Source organism: Sturnira hondurensis, unplaced genomic scaffold (genome assembly GCF_014824575.4).
Source record: "Sturnira hondurensis isolate 20B ecotype Veracruz unplaced genomic scaffold, ASM1482457v3 Scaffold0008782, whole genome shotgun sequence".
Taxonomy (NCBI): Eukaryota; Metazoa; Chordata; class Mammalia; order Chiroptera; family Phyllostomidae; genus Sturnira; species Sturnira hondurensis.
The window spans coordinates 971,765-990,607 of record NW_028081413.1 but is presented as its reverse complement, the minus strand read 5'-3'; the positions used below and the strand labels follow the sequence as shown (position 1 = coordinate 990,607).

Sequence of the window (18,843 nt, the reverse complement as noted above, 5' to 3'; positions counted from 1 at the left end):
TATTAACTTGTTATCTAGGTTTTCCTCCCAGGAAGGAATTTTTTAAAAAATTTAATTCTTGTTCAAGTACAGTTTTCTGTCTTGTATTTCCAGCCCTGCCCCACCCTCCATGCTCCCCACCTCCCTCCCATTTCCGCCCCCCACCTTAGTTATTGTCCATGTGTCCTTTATACTTGTTCATGTGAGTCCTTCCCCTTTTCCCCTGTGATTCTCTCCCCTCTCCCCTCTGGACCCTGTCAGCACATTCTGTATTTCAGTATCTTTGGTCACATTTTGCTTGCTTGTTTGTTTTGTTGTTTAGATTCCTGTTAACAGTGATATCATATGGTATTTGTCTTTCACCGCCTGGCTTATTTTGCTCAGCATAATGCTTTCCAGTTCTATCCATGATGTTGCAAAGGGTAGGAGCTCCTTCTTCCTTTCTGCAGCATAGAATTCCATTGTGTAAATGTACCATAGTTTTTTGATCCAGTCACTTACCGATGGGCATCTAGGTTGCTTCCAACTCTTGGCTATCGTAAATTGTGCTGCTGTGAACATCGGGGTGCATAGGTTCTTTTGGATTGGTGCTTCAGGATTCTTAGGATATACTCCTAACAGTGGAATTGCTGGGTCAAAAGGCACGTCCATTTTTTCCAGGAAGGAATTTTGAGTCAGTTGTGCTTACATGATTATTATAAAGCTAAACCAAAAGCTATATTTGCAAATATAGATTTGGAAATCCCTGTTGGAGAAATACAGCCAAAATATTGAACCAGATTTACATGTAGTTTTCTACAGAATGATATAGAATAATTTAAAATTTGGGGATTTAATAACCAGGGCAACCCAGGAAAGTGACTTGATAACACAGTGTACCAATAATTAGGGATGCTCTATCAGTTTGCTTTGTCACTTTGAAAATGTTAACTTCTCAGGTTATTAATAAGAATTATCATGTAAGTTAACCCATAGAATCTTCAGGCTAAAACAACAGATGGGTGTTTGTGGGATGTTAAATGTCACTGGCATTTTTAGTAGGAGCGGCTCTTTGCTCCGCATCTGACTGTTTCATATGTTTTTGTTCCACAGTTAATCTTCCCTCCCCAAGTTTGCTATTCAACTCCAATGTCTAAATGACATTTTCTAGTAGTTTGACATATTTTTGGAGGAATAGTTTGTTATTTCAATGCAGGTGACTTCATTGCTGCTTATATCAGGGAAAAAGCAAACCCTTTTGTTAGAATTACTGCACGTGGTCATGGGGAAAATATTTTTTAAAGACCAGAATGACACAAGTGAGCAAAAGACTTCGGTCAGCATGACTAGGGAGCGGTGGCAACAATCCAACCCTAAAGCACCCCTGGAGCCCAGGGCGAAGGGGTCATTTTCTTTCCCAGACGTAGCCTCCCTGCTCACCTCAAGCTCACACTTCTAGTCACGAGAACTGTGGGACCATTTCTGTTGCTTCAGCACCCACCCCCCCCAAATTTTTTTAAGTCCTGTGTCGTGAGCTAAAATAAAGGCTGCCTCTGTTACTTGCTAGGTTATACCAAAGAATAGTTACTGACAGTCACTGAAGGGAGAGTTAGCTGGTTGGGACTGATCCTTTCGGTGAGGACACAGAAACCACTGTCAAGGAGCTAGTTCCATTTTTCAAAAGCTATAGGGAAAAACCCTCTTCAGGGGCCAAATTTTTGCGTCAGTCAAGATTTTTTAAAAATTTTTTATTTGTTTATTTTTAGAGAGAGGGGCAGGGAGGGAGAAAGAGAGGGACAGAAACATCAATGTGTGGTTGCCTCTCATGTACCCTCCGCTGGCGACCAGGTCTGCAACCCAGGCATGTGCCCTGACTGGGAATCAAACCCGTGAGCCTTTGGTTCACAGGCCAGTACTCAGTCCACTGAGCCACACTAACCAGGGCTCTGTGTCAAGATTTTAAAAATCAGAATTTTAAATCTAGAGTTACATTAGCTAAAATAGAAAGTTGATCATTGAGATGACTTAGGCTCTTCTAATGGTCTGTTTTTATCACTTGGTATGCTGTCATAGTTCATAACAAATGCAGCCTTCATTTTTCCATCAGTAACACCTAAGCATTTACTGAAGAAATTTGATCTAGAATTGATAAATATAAATCAAAATGTTCAGACTCTGGCTGATTTGCTCAGTTGGTTACAGCATTGTCTTGATATACCAAGATTGTGGGTTCAATCCCTAGTCAGGGCACATACAAGAATCAACCAATGAAAGTACCAGTAAGTGGAACAACAAATCAGTGTTTCTCTCTGTCTCTCACTCTCTCTCTCCCTTCTCCTCTCTCTAAAATCAATAAATTAAAATATTTTAAAAAACCAAAATGTTCAGATAATAATCTTTGAGAGAGGCATAGGAGGAAAAAAGTACTTAGAGTCAAGGACTTTTTATTTGGCCCAAAGAAAAATCACTGGCTGGTGATTTTGGCTGGTGTAGATCAGTTGGTTGGACCCTTGTTCTTAAACTGAAGGGTAGGTTGCAGGTTTGATTCCCAGTCAGGGCACAAACCTAGGTTGTGGCTTTGGTCCCTATAGGAGCGAATTTGAGAGACAATTGATCATCAATGTTTCTCTCTCACATCGATGTTTCTCTCTATCTCTCCCCCCCTCTAAAATCAATAAGAATGTCTTCAGGTGAGGATAAACAAACCACACTTACTACTCCATAGTATCACAGTCAAAAAAGGAATCGTTGCTTCTGTTTCTAACTTGATTGAATCATCAGGTTATAGCCCCAGGTCTTGCCTTCATCCATCAGCTTCACCCTATTGGGGTTGGGTTCAACCCAGACTCACTTCATTCTGGAGATTTCAAACAAAAACTTATTTTGAAACTTAAAATGTGGTGCATTGCTCCTCCTCAAAATGATGAGAAGGAAATGTGTAATTCAGGGGTGTCCAGCCTTTAGGCATCTCTGGGGGACACTGGAAGAAGAAGAGTTGTCTTGGGTGATACATTAAGTACACAAACACTAATGAAAATTGATGAGCAAAAGAAAGGTTTTAAGTAAATTTACGATTTTGTGTTGGGCTGCATCCCTAGCCATCCTGGGCCATCCTGGGTCATGAGCTGGACACCCCTGATTCATAGCTATCTCGACAGATGATACAAACCGTAGATATCACACACGTTATTCCCCATTTCCCCTAGTTGGCATGTATTCACTTTGTCTTTCCTAAGCAAGATTACTATAAACTAGATTTTTGTTTTTTCTCTATTGTTCTTCAATATGAAAAAAATCATTTCATTTTCAGCACAGTAGACATTCCCAGAAACCATTATAGAAAAGTGGGTGTTTTCACATGATAGCAAGCAGCTCAAGGAATAATTTGAGCAAAGAAGAATGTTTCGGGTTGGTCTTGCAGAGTCAGAGAAAGAGCTTGAATTCATTCCTAATCTCCCCAGGCCTTATCATGACTGTTTTCCTAGAAATGGTTCCCCAGTGAGACCACACTTCCTAATGGTAAGAAACAGATTGAACTCACTTCTGTCATTGTCTGCCTCCCACAATCAGTCTTTGCAAGTCTCACAGCCTGGAGTCTGAGTTTTTCTTGCAAGAGTTAAATAAAACTGTAGGCAAACCGAGCGGACAGGGTTGGGAATATAAGACAGAAAGCTGTACTTGAACAAGAATTAAATTAAAAAATTATTTTAAAAACTGTAGGCAAACCAAAAAAAGTTCCTAATTTCAATTCTTCCTTCAGAGTTATGTCATAAGTGGGGCTACTGACACATAAAGGCCTGCCCGGCTGCCAACTATCACCAGTCACATACTGGACAGTTCTTCCCAGGGAACTTCATTGTCTACACACAGAATGAGTCTTCTTCCTGAAGCTGGACTCAGAGAATGAAGGACTATTCCCTGGCACTGAAGTGGTAAGAAAGCTGGAATATCTTGGTAATGCATTTGACTGTGCCATGGATCTTTCTCTCATGGTCTTCTAGAGTTGGAGGGGTCCTGCACTTGTTCAGGACAGGACTTGTGGAGAGGAACCTTGGTGTTGGAGGATGGTTTCCTTGAATTGTAGTCTGTTGACAAATTTAGGGGAGTGACAACACCTTTCTAAACCTAGCAGCCAGCCATTCCTGCAGAACTACCTTGTCCAAGTGTTGCAGTTCCTGCTGCTCCAGTAGATGGCGCCTCTAACTCTCATATTGCCTTAGCTTATAAATAGCTTTTTCCATTACTAATTTAAGTATTTTTTCCCTAGGCTTTCAAATAATCTTGCATGTTGTTGATTATTTTGATCCTCTTGATTCTCTTAGAAAAATATAAAAGTGGTTTTATAGATCAGAAGATCATAAATGCAAAAAGTGGACCGACAGAGCAAGCCTTACTGCAATTTCCTATGGAAGGAACCACAAATGAACTAGGCATGAAAACAGGTACAGAAACGTGGAAGAGAAAAGTGAGTTTCCATTCAAAATTTCTTTTTCTCTCTCTCTAGATACTTCCAGTGTACTTTGTACGTTGAGAACTTCTGCAGCTGAAGATTTTCCTTTGAGAAGAAAATCAATTCACCTTTTATTTGTAGATACTGGACACATTGATAGACTTATCCATTTTCCACAGCAGACCATCACTACAAGAAGCAGGCAAAACTGAGAAACATGATGCAGGCCTTACTAGTTTTGAGAGACACTGCACCACTAATGGGCAATTTAAATGCTGTCTGGCAAGTGCTGGCGGAAAAATAGGAACTACACGAGCATCTGGGAGGGGACCAAAGACCCTGAACCAAGAAGGAGCACACAGACTAATGGAAGGAAATCTCTGAAGGAGCTGCAAGTTGCAGAACTAGGGGAGGCTTGCTGATGGGGATAACATTTACACTGAGGGCTGAAGGAGGAGCAGGAGCCAGCCAAGAGGGGTAGATAGGAAAGTGCGTGCTTGTACCAGGAAGAGGAGTAGGGACAGCAGTTGCTTAGGTCTTGGGGAGAGTCAGCAAGGCCTATTTCAGGGAAAGCTTAAGATCGGTGTCTTGAGGGCACTTGAGAAAAGTCCCCGAGAGGCTCTTTGCCTTTTTTGTGTGACATAGACCCCTTTGGGAGCTTGGTGAAGCCTATGGGTCCCTTCTCAGAATATTGTTTATTTTTATTTTTTAATTTTTTTAGAATATTGTTTTAAAATAAATAAAATTGTTTGTTGGAATACAAAGGCAATCCATTATGTTGGAATACAGTTATCAAAATATGTTTTAAAAGCTGTCATATAATAATATAATAATGCATGTACTTCTTTATGAATGAATAACATTACAAAATCTAATGACAGGTCTAATAACTACCATTATTTTGAAGTAGTGATGATCATAAAGCAACAATGATAAAATATATCATTGAGCATATATCAATGAGCAAAAAATATCCATGATTTATATTGGTAACAAAAATCACAGGTAAGATTAATATTACTACTGTGATTTGTTGCTTATCTTTGTTGAAGGAAGTGCTTTCAATTAGAGATTAGTGAAGATAAAGACACACTTTGCTTCCAACCAAATAACCAATTAAATGCTATCCAGGGTCCTTTGGGTGTGTGGAACCTGTGTAGAAACCCTTCCTCACAGCAGGGTAGTGAATGGATTGGAAAGCAAGGCTGAAGATAGGTGCCAGAGTGATTCCTAGCCCTCAGCTCAGGGAGGTGTCAATATTCCCAAGAGATATAAATTTCAGAGGGAGGAGTGGAGCAGGCCAAGCAAGGGCTACTTATTGCCTTCCACGCTCAGTGCTGCAAACCTTGAAGAACCTGCCAGGTTCTGCGGTACCACACTAGGTGGAGAGAACCTGCAAACCATTACCTCAAGGGACTGATGAGCCAGCCCTACTTATTGATTTCCAGCATGGGATAGGATGGTGGTTAAGAGTCACCCGAGTTGACAGACTTGGGTTACACTGCCCTTCCAAAAATAAGAGAAGCTGTCTAACCATGGGCAAGTTTATCATCCAGTGTCCTCATCTGCGAAATGGAATAATAAAAATGTCTCGGATGATCGTAGTGTTATGCTGAATCAAAGTGATATAATTCATCGTGATGCCTGTAGATAAATACTGGATAAATAAAAGTTGTTAAATGTGAGTTGGATAAATCTGTCTGATGACCTTTCAAGAGCGGAATCTCTCTATTCTTTTTCTGCTTCCAGTGCCTCCCACTCTACTTAAATATAAGAGAGGATTTAACATTTTGTCCTTTAGGAAGGAAGCCATATTTCAGGTCTTCGGTCTCTGGCTTCTAGATGTGTACTACCAAGGTTATACATGTTGTCAACATCTTTTTACTTTCCCACTGCATATTTTTCTTGAGCACCTGCAGCCTGCTGGGATCTGGAAGACAACCCTGAACACTCTGTGTCTCCAGGTAGCTTTTGAAGTGAAACCTGATTAGTAAGGACAGGTATTAAAAACACTGGGGTAAGAGTCCACAATAATTGAAGCTGTTCAATCAAGTGCTAGGTTAAAAAAAAATCAAGTGGTTAGTTAATATGGAGCAGACCAACACTGAATTTACATGGGAATGGCAATAATCCTAGAATTCTCTGCACTTGTTTACTTCATATAAAAAGAAATGAAATCCAGTGTAGCCATTTTCTGATTCCCAGAAAATGCCTTTTTCTAGAACATAGTCAATTTTGGGGATTCTTCCCTTGAAAATGTGATGTTTGATTTCAAAACCACGTACCACGGTTGTATGTGGTTCCCAATTGTACTAAGTAGTTTGTCTAGTCTGTGGTCTTTGGAACTGCGATTATTGCCTGGACAGGTGCTATGGCTTCATTAATTTTTTTGTCTACGCAGTCATCGCAGAATTCGAGCAGCTTCATTACAAACTGCATCTCCTGTGTCAAAACAAAGAACGCGCTTTTCTAAAGCAACAGGCAATTCCTCTTGTTTGATTTGTTTTAGCAACTGCATCCTATGTTAGGCGTTCACGACGCTCAATCTGAAGATGGTTAGCGAAAACCACTACACCAGCGTTAAAATCACAATTATTTGCATCCAAATTGATCAGTGGTTCTGCATTTTTTGATGTACTGTCAGGATTCCTTCCCTTTTCCTTATCTGTGAGGTTCGAACGCCCCCAAAACCGTCTTTTAAATATCTCAAGCCTGAGATTAGTGGTATCAGAGAACCAGTAACCCACAACTGAAGGCTATTAAATTATTTCATTTCCGCAAATAAATTTATTGATCTGTTGAAATCTGAGGCAAAACTTAGCATCGACGAGGATGGGATTCGAACCCACGCGTGCAGAGCACAATGGATTAGCAGTCCATCGCCTTAACCACTCGGCCACCTCGTCCCAGAAGCCTGCCTCTCCTTGGTAGCTATAGGGAGTAATACCAGGAAGGATGTGACGCAATAGTATGGCGGTCGCCATTTTGTACGGAAGCAAGACGCCGATTATCTTTTTTCACAGCAAGTAATCAAAAGAAAATGGCTGCTCCCATGGTATGGGGGATCTCAATGGGTAAAACAAAGAAAATTAGGTAGAAAATAAGAAACTTGAAGGATATAGATTGGCATACAGGGTGGAAAAGAAGCTTGATTAAAGGAGTCTTCGGAATGGGATAACTCTAGCGTCTAAGGGGAGGAGCCGACGCTTAGAGCGTCTTTGCGCTTGCGCATCATCTAGGCGGTTAGATTTGAATACTGCAAGGAGCCAGTCTGGTCGCTGTGAAGTGACGGGCATAGGCGGTGGTCTGCTACCTCTTTGAGGACCGCAGACCCCCCCCCCCCCCCAAACAAGTCAGAGGAGGAAGCTACGGCTGGTAAAGAAAATGATCCTTTCCTTCTGGGCTCCGGGGGTGGGGGTGCTTTAGGTTTAGTCTGAGAGCTCTGAAACGTCGTGGTGGAAGGTGAGGGACGCTCTGTCAGCCCGGCGGCCCAGGAAAGCTCTGGGCTCAGAGTGGGGCTCTTTTCTTTCCTCGCCTGGGTCTGGTCTGCACTTTGTGCCACCTTCCCTCCTCCCGAGCACTTCCGTTCCACACCTGGGCCCCCTGGGCCGGCTCGGCTGGTGTATCCGCGCCTCCCTCGGCCTCCAGGTCCGCGGCGTCCCGCTGTCTTGTGTCCGCTTCCCCGGATTATTCCTGGCACCCCTGCAGCTCTTCTCTGGGAGCTCTTCGGCTGTTTGTATTTCTGATTCAATCTTTTCTTAGATATAAACGAAGTGACAGCAATAAGTGATTTTAAACTCTCGGCTTGCCGTGGTTTATTTAGTGTTTGGAATGCTAGCAGCACTGAACACACTTTCGGTTTTTTGCAGGTAAAATAACATTAGGAAATAAGCCAGTATTAGTACGCTATAAACGAGTTTTTATCAATTTTCCTCTGTTCATTACCTTAGAGTTAAAGCCCCTTTCCTTACTATTTGTTTATCTCAATTCTAGGGTTTAAGAAAAAAGTTCTTAAAAATTGCTGATTGGAATTATAAAGATAGGGATGTCAAAGAAGACTAAGCAGAGCTTGCTTTAGGTATTAAGGTGAAGGTTTTCACTTCCCTTGAATTGGGTCCGTCGAATTCCTCAGATATTTATTGGGTTCCCTGTTGTCTCATGCTGCGGCTGGGAGCAGGTGATTCAGAGTCCCTGATCTAAAAGTGTTTACAGTCCAGAAAGGGAAGTAATATACCCAGATTACTATAATACAAGACGATGTAAAGGATTGTAAGACATTTTGAAGCTGTGTGGGAGCACAGAGAAGGAAGACCTCATTTGATACTTCTAACAATGGGGAGACTACAGGAGAATTCCTTGAGAAAGTGGCATTTGAAGTGTAACTTGAAGGGAAGAATGATTTACAGAGGTAAATGTAAGATTTTGCTAATTGAAGGTTGGGCTCAAAGAACTATAATTCTTGACTATGTGATGGCTGGAAGTGTTTATAAGATGTCAAAGAGATGAAAACTGAGTAAAAAGGTTTTGGAGTGGTAATAATGATGTGTTTGATGATAAATGAGGAACTGTGTTAAAAACTCTAGATACTGACAGGATAGCTCTCCTAGAAAACTTCTGGTGACAGTGGTAACGTTTTGTATCTATACTGTTCAGCTCGGTACTCATCAGTCACATGGGACTATAAAGCACCTGAAATGGGGCTATTGTGACTGAAAAATGGAATTTTAGTACAATTAATTTAAGCTTAAATAGATACTGTATAGGACAGCACCAGTCTAGAGCCTATATCAATGGATACTGTGGAACATATTAACTCTTTTATTGATAGTGTAAAAAGAGCCATTATGTAAATATTTCAGGCTGCATGCCACTGGCATGGTCTCTGTCATATATTTTTCTTTGTTGTTGTGTTTTGTTTTCTGCCACCCATTTAGAATGTAAAATAACTCACTTTTAAGGACCCATTAGGTCCAGTAGCCGTAGTTTGCAGACCTCTGGGTTATTTAGACTAGCAATTCCCAAACTGTCTTGGTCGTGGTATCCTTAGGCCAAAAGAAATACCTAAGGATTCCGTTTGATAGACAGTTAGGTCAAAACAATTTTAGAAGTTGTTACTAAGTTGAAATGAATTTATGCCTTAACCACATAGTAGCCATTTAAAAAATAATATGCATCTATTGAAGGAAAAGATATTTTAATTTTATTCTTAATAATCACAATTATTTACTAACTGGATATCTGTGCCTGTTGAACACTGCACAACTTCTCAAATCTTGGAATCTGATTGGACGCTCATTTCATGTGCCATATTACTTAAAAGAACTGCTTTATATTGCAGCATCTGCCAAAGACACAGCTTTGCAATAATCTGTTATCAAAACTAATGTAATGCAAATGGATGCTATTTTGAACTAGTAGTTAATACAGCCTGACCAATGTTGAGAACTGCTGTTTCTCACAAACATTTAAAATATCTCAGGAGACCTCTATGAATATGCTGTAGCATCCCTGGTTTCCAGGTGCAGTTTCAGAACCAATCAGTATCAACCAGTGTGGCAATGATCAAGAGTTCAACCATAAGCCTCATTTTATAAATGAGGCTTAACATGGGGATCTGGGCTCTCCTATTTCTGTTAAAGTTGGAACTTACAGTTATGTAATAAATAAAACATTTTGAAAAGAAGACTAATAATTTTTTAATCTTATCACTTAATTAAGTGCCAGCTAGTCTTGTAAGTTAGACGGGAATGCTGCTTGATGAGGGTTTCAAACAAGTGAAAATGTTCAGGTGGTTCTGATTTGATAGTATTTAATATCATTATTTGTGAATTTGAATATCACTGAATTTGAAAATATAACCAAAAGAAGAAAAATTATGCACAACAGGGATCATAAAGATAACTTTAAAGAACTGTTTTGGGGGAGAGAGGTGGGGAGGGCTGGGGGAAAGGCAGAAAACTGTGCTTGAACAACAATTTAAAAAATTGTTTCTTAATTACTCATTCAGCAAATGAGTACTGTGCTAGGTTCTCAGACTGTAACAGTGAGCATAAGAGACACCAGCCCTATTCTCGTAGTTTACTGTTGGGACAAGAGTAGTCTGGGGAGATAACAGGAATAATTAATTTACATAACAGACTTTTAAATTACAGAGTGGTAATGCTACAGAGGAGACAAAGAGTGCTTTTTTTGGCTTTCTCACCAAGAAAATAGAAATTCAGATATAAATTCAATGACACAGGAAAGAACTTTGTGTGTGCAAGAATAAAAATGCTAGTGTGGCTTGCATAGTGAGTGAGGAAGACAAGGGTAAGAGATGAAGTGTGAAGTCTGAGAGGCAAACTGGGACAGGATCTTGTAGAGCTTTGTTAGGTCCTGGTGAAGAGTTTATCTCAGTACAGTGGGAAGCCATTGACGTGTTTTAAGTAGAGGAATGTCCAAAATGTGATTTATATTTAAGAAGATAACTCCCTAGTATGTGGGAAAAGGACCTGGGGGTAGAGGGGATAAGAGTGAAAATAGGTACACCAGTAAGGTGGATATTGCAATATTGTACCTGAGAGATAATGGTAGCTTGAACTATGGTGATGGTACTAAAGATAGAAGTGAATGGATTTGGGGTATATGAGGTCTGTCCAGAAGGTATCCAGCCATGTAATATGAAAAATAAAGACGTTTATTGAAGAAGATACAAGAAACATTGTACATAGGACAATGACGTCTCAGTCCCCTTCGAAGTAGGCACCTAGGGACTAAACACAGCTCTCCCAGTCACCATCAGCTGCCCGTCGTATTTTCTTGAATCTCATCCATGGTCTGAAATCTCGTCCCTTTCCAAGGTGATTTTAGTTTTCAGAAAAGCCAGAAGTCACAGGGCACCAAATCAGGGCTGTAGAGGGGGCTGAGTCACCTGGGTGATTTGATGTTTCACCAAAAGCTCTGATTGAGACATGATACATGAGCAGGTATGTTGTCATGATGAAGCTGCCTATCACTGGTTGTCCATAGCTGTGGCCTTCTGAATCATCTGAATAGTTTTTGTGGAGGAATGTATAAGCTTAACGAAAAATTTGATGCAGTTTTGTTACTGTATTTGCTCTGTCATTTTGAATGTGAGACCACACAGTACACATGCTCACTCAACAGCGTCTACTGCCACCACTAACTAGTACAGTGAAGTTGTCATTGTTCATGTATGTGCGCATCAACTCCAGTCCACTTTCCTTGGCTGCCAGGTTACATCAATGTTGTACAAACCATTCTCGTTATATTAACAATGGCTAGACTTTTTCTGGACAGACCATGTGTAATGGAAATAGAATATTAAGACGTGATAATGGTTTGGACAAGTGTAAATAGCTGTCATACTTGTTTGATCTCAAAGAGAAAGTTTTCCAAGTTTTACCATTAAGTTGATTGTTGCTGTTGTTTTTTTAAATAGATATTGTTTGTTAGATTAAGGAATTTACTCTATTTGCTAAGTTTTTCTTTTGTTTTAAGCATGAAATGGTGTTAAAGTTAATCAAGCTTTTTTTTCATTTGTTGAGGTGATCCAATGATTTTTTTCATTTTTATCTGTTAGTATGATTAATTGTACAATTAATTTTTTAATGTTAAGCCAATTTTGCATTTTTGGAATAAAACAAACATGGTTATGATATATATCCTTTTTACAAATTGCTGGCTCCTTTTTGCTACTTATGTAGGATTTTTATATTTATGACAGTGAAATTGACATGTATTCTTTTCTTGTACTGTATTTATCTGGGTGTGGTGGGGTAGAGTGGATGTTTGTGTATGTTAGATGGAGGTGGTGGCAAGGGAAGAGCTTTTTAAAAAAAATATTTTATTTATTTATCTTTAGAGGGGAAGGGAAGGAGAGAGGGAGACAAACATCAATGTATGGTTGCCTTTCGTGTGTCTCCTGCTGGGAACTGGCCTGCAACCCAGGCATGTGCCCTGACTGGGAATCGAACCACAATCCTTTGGTTCGTAGGCGTGTGCTCAATCCACCGAGCTACACCAGCCAGGGCTGGAAAGAGCTCTTTTAAAATACAAAATAATTAGCTTAAAGTAGTAAAGTGGCTGCTTTTGGGAAGGAGGAAATTGAAGATATTTTTAAAAATCCAATGTTGTAAAATCAACCTCTTATACTATGGACATTTTAAAATATTACTTTATGTAGATGTGGGTATTACCTGTGAACAGGAGATAAGTGAAAACAGAAGAGTGGGTAAGAGACTGAGAGTGATGGAGGACCAAAGGATAGGGTCAGAGATCAAATCCTAGAAGATGTCTGTCATCTTTTTGTTTGTTTGTTTGTTTCTTTAGATGTCCATCATTTTATTATATGGATAGCTAATTGAATGAATTGATATTAAAAAATAAACAGACTTTTGTTTCAGTTTGAACTTCAGGTTCATTATGAAAAATTATTTATTGCCTAGCCCTGGCTCTTGTCTCTCAGTGGATTGAGCACAGGCCTGTGAACCGAAAGGTCGCCAGTTCAATTTCCAGTCAGGGCACATGCCTGGGTTGCAGGCCAGGTCCCCAGTAGGAGGTGCACAAGAGGCAACCACACATTGATGTTTCTCTCCCTCTTTGTCCCTCTCTTCCCCTCTGTCTAAAAATTAAATAAAATAAAAATAATCATTTCCTAGTTTCTTTTTTATATATGATGAAAGCATGTAAAATATGATATCTTTTAAATGATTGGTGCTTTTACTTATTGCTAAAAATAAGAACATTGATTTTAACAGTTCGAGTATATGGTATTAATTTAGTGTTGTGGTAGAAATGCTAATATCATTAAGTCAAATCTCTAGTATTCTTTTTTTTTTTTTGAAATGAAAGTTTTTCTTATTCATGGTGAGGTTCAAAAGTTAATGCCTAAAGTAAAAATCTCATATAGTAATGGGTAGGTAGGAACTAAGACCAACTGAGGTTTTACCTCGTTTTACACTTTCTCCAAGACAAACACTCACTGAATGGAATTGTAGGTGTAACCAGCTGCACTATTTAAAGCGTTATTTTTATTTTATTTATTTATTTTAGACAGAGGGGAAAGAAGGGAGAAAGAGGGAGAGAAATATCAATGTGCAGTTGCCTCTCATGCGCCCCCCACTGAGGATCTGACTTGGCCAGCAACTCAGGCATGTGCCCTGACTGGGAATTGAACCAGTGACCCTCTGGTTCACAGGTGGGTGCTCAGTTCACTGAGCCACACCAGCCAGGATTAAAACGTTATTTTTGTTCCTGAAAATAAACAAAATATTTTTGCTGAGTACTTACAGTTGAGTTTTGGTAAGATAAGTATGCATACTATGTAAACCCACCGTTTTAATACCTAATCAACTTCATTTTGGGATTCAGTTATTATGTAATCCATAAACTTTTATAAACTAGGGCAAATTTTTATTTTAACTATTAAAGCCCATATCCCATTCAGTGTTTTTCTTTCTTTCTTTTTAAAGATTTTATTTATTTTTCTCTAGAGGGGAAGGGAAGGAGAGAAGGAGAGAAATATCAATGTATGGTTGCTTCTCGTGAGTCCCCTGCTGGGAACTGGCCTGCAACCCAGGCATGTGCCCTGACTGGGAATCGAACCACGATCATGTGGTTCACAGGCCCGCGCTCAATCCACTGAGCTACACCAGCCAGGGCCCATTCAGTGTTAATCACTGATTTTATCTTAAATATGAGAATTTTTCAGGACCATATCAGAGTATGTAGTTTAAATTCCTCAAAATTTCTTGTCTTTTAGCCCCATATATAGCTTGCCTTCCTTTTTTTGGGGGGGGGGTATTCCCTCGGAAAATAATACTGAAGTCAAAATTCTCCTCTTAATCTCTTCATGAATTGTACTTTTTCTTCCTGCTTTCTCAACTTTCTGTTATTGTGTGTTTGTTACAGAAAAGGTTTTTTTCACAAATGGATGCGATGTCTTCAGAGAGTAATGAAGAAAAGTAAGTTCATGCAATACCTCTAAAAAATGTTTAACTGTCAGAAAAGATACTTCTTCAACTAATAAACCTATTGACTTTGTAACATTTACTTCTTTTACCCTGAAAGATTTCAAAAGTTATCAATAGGTTTTCCTTGCCATATCTTTATATAAACTCATCTAGAATCAAAGCTAAGAGAGACTTTAGAGACCAGGTCTCATCTCTTCAATTTAAGGATGAGAAAATTGAGGCACAAGGAAATGAAATGATTTGTCTAAAATTGGCATCACAGACTGATGGCCCAGTTATAATCAGAGACATAACTTTTTCCTAAGCAATGATGTTTAATTTTTGAATTAGTTGCCAAATCTCAAAGTCTCAAGAGTTCATATACAATTAGATTTTGAGCTTTCCGTTGTAGTCTCCACCCCACCTATTTTTCTTGCACTTACTAAAAGTGTGTATGTAGCCTCCATAGGCATTTAAATTTTCAAAGCCTGCTCTAAAAATCACTCAGTAGTAAAACCAGAGGTAGAGCCTTTTGTTTTATAGTCCATTTATCTTATAATTTTACTTCTGTAAATATTTTAAATTATGTTGTAGTGATTGTGTTTTAAGAGATGGTATTATAGGAAACAATTTGTATTTTAAAATACTGACTTTCTAAATATTGAATTTAAAGTGTTATAAATTTTGCTGAATAAAAGTGGTGTTAAGTGAAAGTGATAGTCATTTAAAAGCATGTAAAGGATGCTGTGGACTTTTGAAAATTGTCTTTTTTTACTGTATATGTAAATTTTTTTCCTCTTTCAGTGACAATATAGAGAGACCTGTTAGAAGACGACATTCCTCAGTAAGAAACAGTTACTTAAGTTAATTGTTAATGTTTTTTGAATGACTATATACAATAGTAATTTTGACTGTGGCATTGTCATCCCACCCCCATTGGCTTCTATTGATCCTTGGATAATGACTCAAATATTTACCCTGGTTACACAATTCTGTAAATATATTTAAATGTGTATTTTATTATCAATTTATTATTAATTTCTTGTTAATTTTATGAATGTTATGCTATTATATATTATATGTCAATAAAACTGTTTAAAAATATATTTAGCCCTGGCCAGGTGGGTCAGTTGGTTGGAGTGTCTTCCCATATACCAAAAGATTGTAAGTTGCTCCCTGGTCAGGGCACATACCTAGGTTGTGCCCTGGGTCAGGGCAGGGTCCATCCAGGGTCAGGGCTGGGCATCCCAGGAGGCAATATTAGAAGTTTCTTTTCACATCACTATTTCTCTCTCTCCCCCCATGCCACTCCCTCCCTCTCCATTCCTGTCTCTCTAAAATCAATAAATATATCAAGTGAGGATTAAAAAAAATGAAGATATACACATACACACACACATACTGGTGTACAAAGCTATAGCAAGACATAAAACATTTCAATTGAAACTGATTTGAGGACAAAATTTATTGGTTGTAAAATTTAAAAATCCAAAGATAGAAGTGACTTTATTTTATTTATTTTTATTTTTGCAAAGGTAAGAATGACTTTAGGTACAACTTACTGACCACGGGTTCCAACAATATCATCAGTAGTAGGATTTCCTTTCACTTTTTCTACTCTGACTGCTTTCTACTTTCTCTGGGTAATCTCCATTACTAGACAGGCTCTTTGTGGTTTCTACAGTATATCTAGCAACTTCCAAGTTCAAGTCCTACATGAAAAATAGTATCTGTTTCCTCAACAAACAAATAAACGAAAAAACGAAGAAAAAATCATGAGCCCTGACCAGTATGGCTCAGTTGGTAGGGCATTGTCCAGCAAAGTGAAAGGTTGCTAGTTCCACCCCTGGTCAGGGTACTTGCCTGGGTTGCAGGTTCCAGTGAGATACAGAAGAGAAGCAGTGGATCAGTGTTTCTAACAATGATGTTTCTCTCCCTCTCTCCCTCCTTCCCCTCTCTCTAAAAAATAAATATTTTTAAAAAACAACTCAGGATTGAAGTTGTTTGGCTTCATCATTTGGCTTGGTTATCTCAATATGAGTCAAGTTCTCATTCCTGAACCAATCACTGTTGCTGAGAGGATATCATGTGCAGATTGTTCTAGACCAGGGCTACATATCGGGAATGTAGCCCTAAGTTGGGATGGAGCTTCATTCAGACCACATGGGATTAGAGTTAACAAAATAATTGGGGGAAGGTGGGCAGGGAGGAAGAAGGGAATAAATAAAAAATATTTAAACGAGTCACAAAGGATTGTGCTGAACACTATGAATTTGAGAAATTTGAGAGGTTTTTACAGGAATTTTAGCATCTCTACCTTTCTACTCATGGTATAACTTGAAATAAACTAATTATTAATAGATATCCCATATTTTCTTTGATAAATCTCATACTTCTAGATTTTGAAACCTCCACGGAGTCCTCTTCGGGATCTCAGAGATGGGAATGAAATGGTTCAGGTAAGTTTCTAGTGCAAATGTTTCACAGATGATTGTTTTCATCAGTTAACCATATTAAGAGAGAGCATCATAAATGATTCTCAATTAAATATGAACAAGTAAGCATCCAGCGGCCTTCACATTAAAATCCCAACAACTTAAGCTGGAACCCATAATTTTTAACCCCCATTTACTTTGCATCCTGCTTTTGCCACTCCCACATATGTATCTCACCATTTGGAGTTGCTTACAGTTACCCAAACAAGACATGAACTGTCAAACCTGCAAGTATTTGCATATGATATTTCCTCTGACTAAATGGCTAGTCCTTCATTCTTTTCTCCCAAAATTTTATTAAATTTTTTTCAAACATACTGAAAAGTTGAAAGAATTTTACAGTGAAAGCTCATATAGTCATCACCTAGTTTGTACAATTAATATTTTATCATACTTTATCATAAATCGGTAGCCCTCTTTATTTGGTAATTCCCATTTGTCTTTTAAGACTCAGCTTTGGAATCACTTATCTCAGAAAAATTATCCCTAAACCTTCTATTGTAATTGTTTACTATGTTCATTGTTCTAAATTGAGAGGTTCCTGAGGGCAGGACTTTATCGTGTATTTTTTAAATTATTGTACTCATTGCATAATGGCTTTTAGTACATTTTGTTTATTGATGCAGCATTTTAGAGAACATACAATTCTGAGTGCTCATTCTACTTTAGTCTTTCTCATCTGTTTCTTATGGTGTTTTACTTTCACTTTTTCTTTTTTTTAAATTATAGTTTATGTTCAATATTATTTTGTATTAGTTTCAGGTGTAGAGCACAGTGGTCAGATAATCATAAACTTCACAAAGTGCTCCCCCCAATATTTTCACTGCTTACCTGGCACCAAACATAGTTGTTACAATATTTTTTAAAGTATATTTTATTGATTATGCTATTACAGTTGTCCTATCCCCCCTTCATTCCCCTCCACCCTGCACACCCCACCCCTACCATTCCCCGCCTTTTGTTTATGCCCATGTGTCACAAATTCTTTAGATTCTACATTTCCCATATTATTCTTGCCCTCCCCCCTATCTATTTTCTACCTACCATCTATGCTACTTATTTTCTGTACCTTCTCCCCCCTTCTCCTCCTCCCACTCCCCTGTTGCTAACCCTCCATGTGATCTCCATTTCTATGGTTCCACTCCTGATCTAGCTGTCCTCTTGGTTTGCTTTTGTTTTAGGTGTGGTTGTTAATAACTGTGAATTTGCTGTCCTTTCACTGTTCATATTTTTTATCTTCTTTTTCTTAGTTAAATCCCTTTAACATTTCATATAATAAGGGCTTGGTGATGATGAACTCCTTGAATTTGACCTTATCTGAGAAGCCCTTTATCTGCCCTTCCATTCTAAATGAAAGCTTTGCTGGGTAGAGCAATCTTGGCTATAGGTCTTTGGATTTCATGACTTGGAATACTTCTTTCCAGCCCCTTCTTGCCTGTAAGGTCTCTTGAGAAATCACCTGACAGTCTGATGGGCACTCCTTTGTAGGTGACTGTCTCCTTATCTCTTGCTGCTTCTAGAATTCTCTCCTTCATTTTAATCTTGGCTAATGTAATGATGATGTGCCTTGGTGTGTTCCTCCTTGGGTCCAACTTCTTTGGGACTCTTTGATCTTCCTGGATTTCCTTTGGAAGTCTATTTCCTTTGCCAGACTGGGGAAGTTCTCCTTTATTATTTGTTCAAATAAGTTTTCCACTTGTCACTCTTCTCTTCCCCTTCTGGTACCCCTATAATTCTGATGTTGGAACGTTTAAAGATGGATGTCCTGGAGGTTCGTTCCTAAGCCTCTCCTCATTTTTTTTTTAATTCTTGTTTCTTCCTTCTTTTCTCTTTGGTTGTTTCTTTCTTCCTTCTGGTCCACTCCATTGATTTGAGTCCCAGTTTCCTTTCCATCACTATTGGTTTCCTGTGCATTTCCCTTCATTTCAATTAGTTTAGCCTTCATTTGTTCCTCTCATTTGTGACTAAAATCAACCAGTTCTGTGAG

General features: G+C 38.8%; 1 protein-coding gene and 1 non-coding gene across 3 annotated transcripts in view; one reads left to right on the top strand and one right to left on the bottom strand.

The window, feature by feature from the left end:
- Positions 1-7,232: 7,232 nt before the first annotated feature.
- TRNAS-GCU (transfer RNA serine (anticodon GCU)) lies at positions 7,233-7,314 on the bottom strand. The gene has a single exon. It is a non-coding gene; the product is annotated as a tRNA-Ser (tRNA).
- Positions 7,315-7,671: 357 nt separating this feature from the next.
- Positions 7,672-18,843, top strand: part of KNL1 (kinetochore scaffold 1) — a 72,469-nt gene continuing 61,297 nt past the window's right edge. Inside the window, exons 1-5 of one of the 2 annotated variants that reach the window (XM_037056062.1) lie at positions 7,672-7,783; positions 8,232-8,277; positions 14,321-14,373; positions 15,166-15,205; positions 16,761-16,820. In XM_037056062.1, coding sequence (XP_036911957.1) covers positions 14,339-14,373; positions 15,166-15,205; positions 16,761-16,820 — 135 coding nt within the window. In that variant the 5' untranslated portion in view covers positions 7,672-7,783; positions 8,232-8,277; positions 14,321-14,338. The remainder of the gene's footprint in view (positions 7,784-8,231; positions 8,278-14,320; positions 14,374-15,165; positions 15,206-16,760; positions 16,821-18,843) is intronic. The other variant, XM_037056061.1, reaches the window with a different exon arrangement.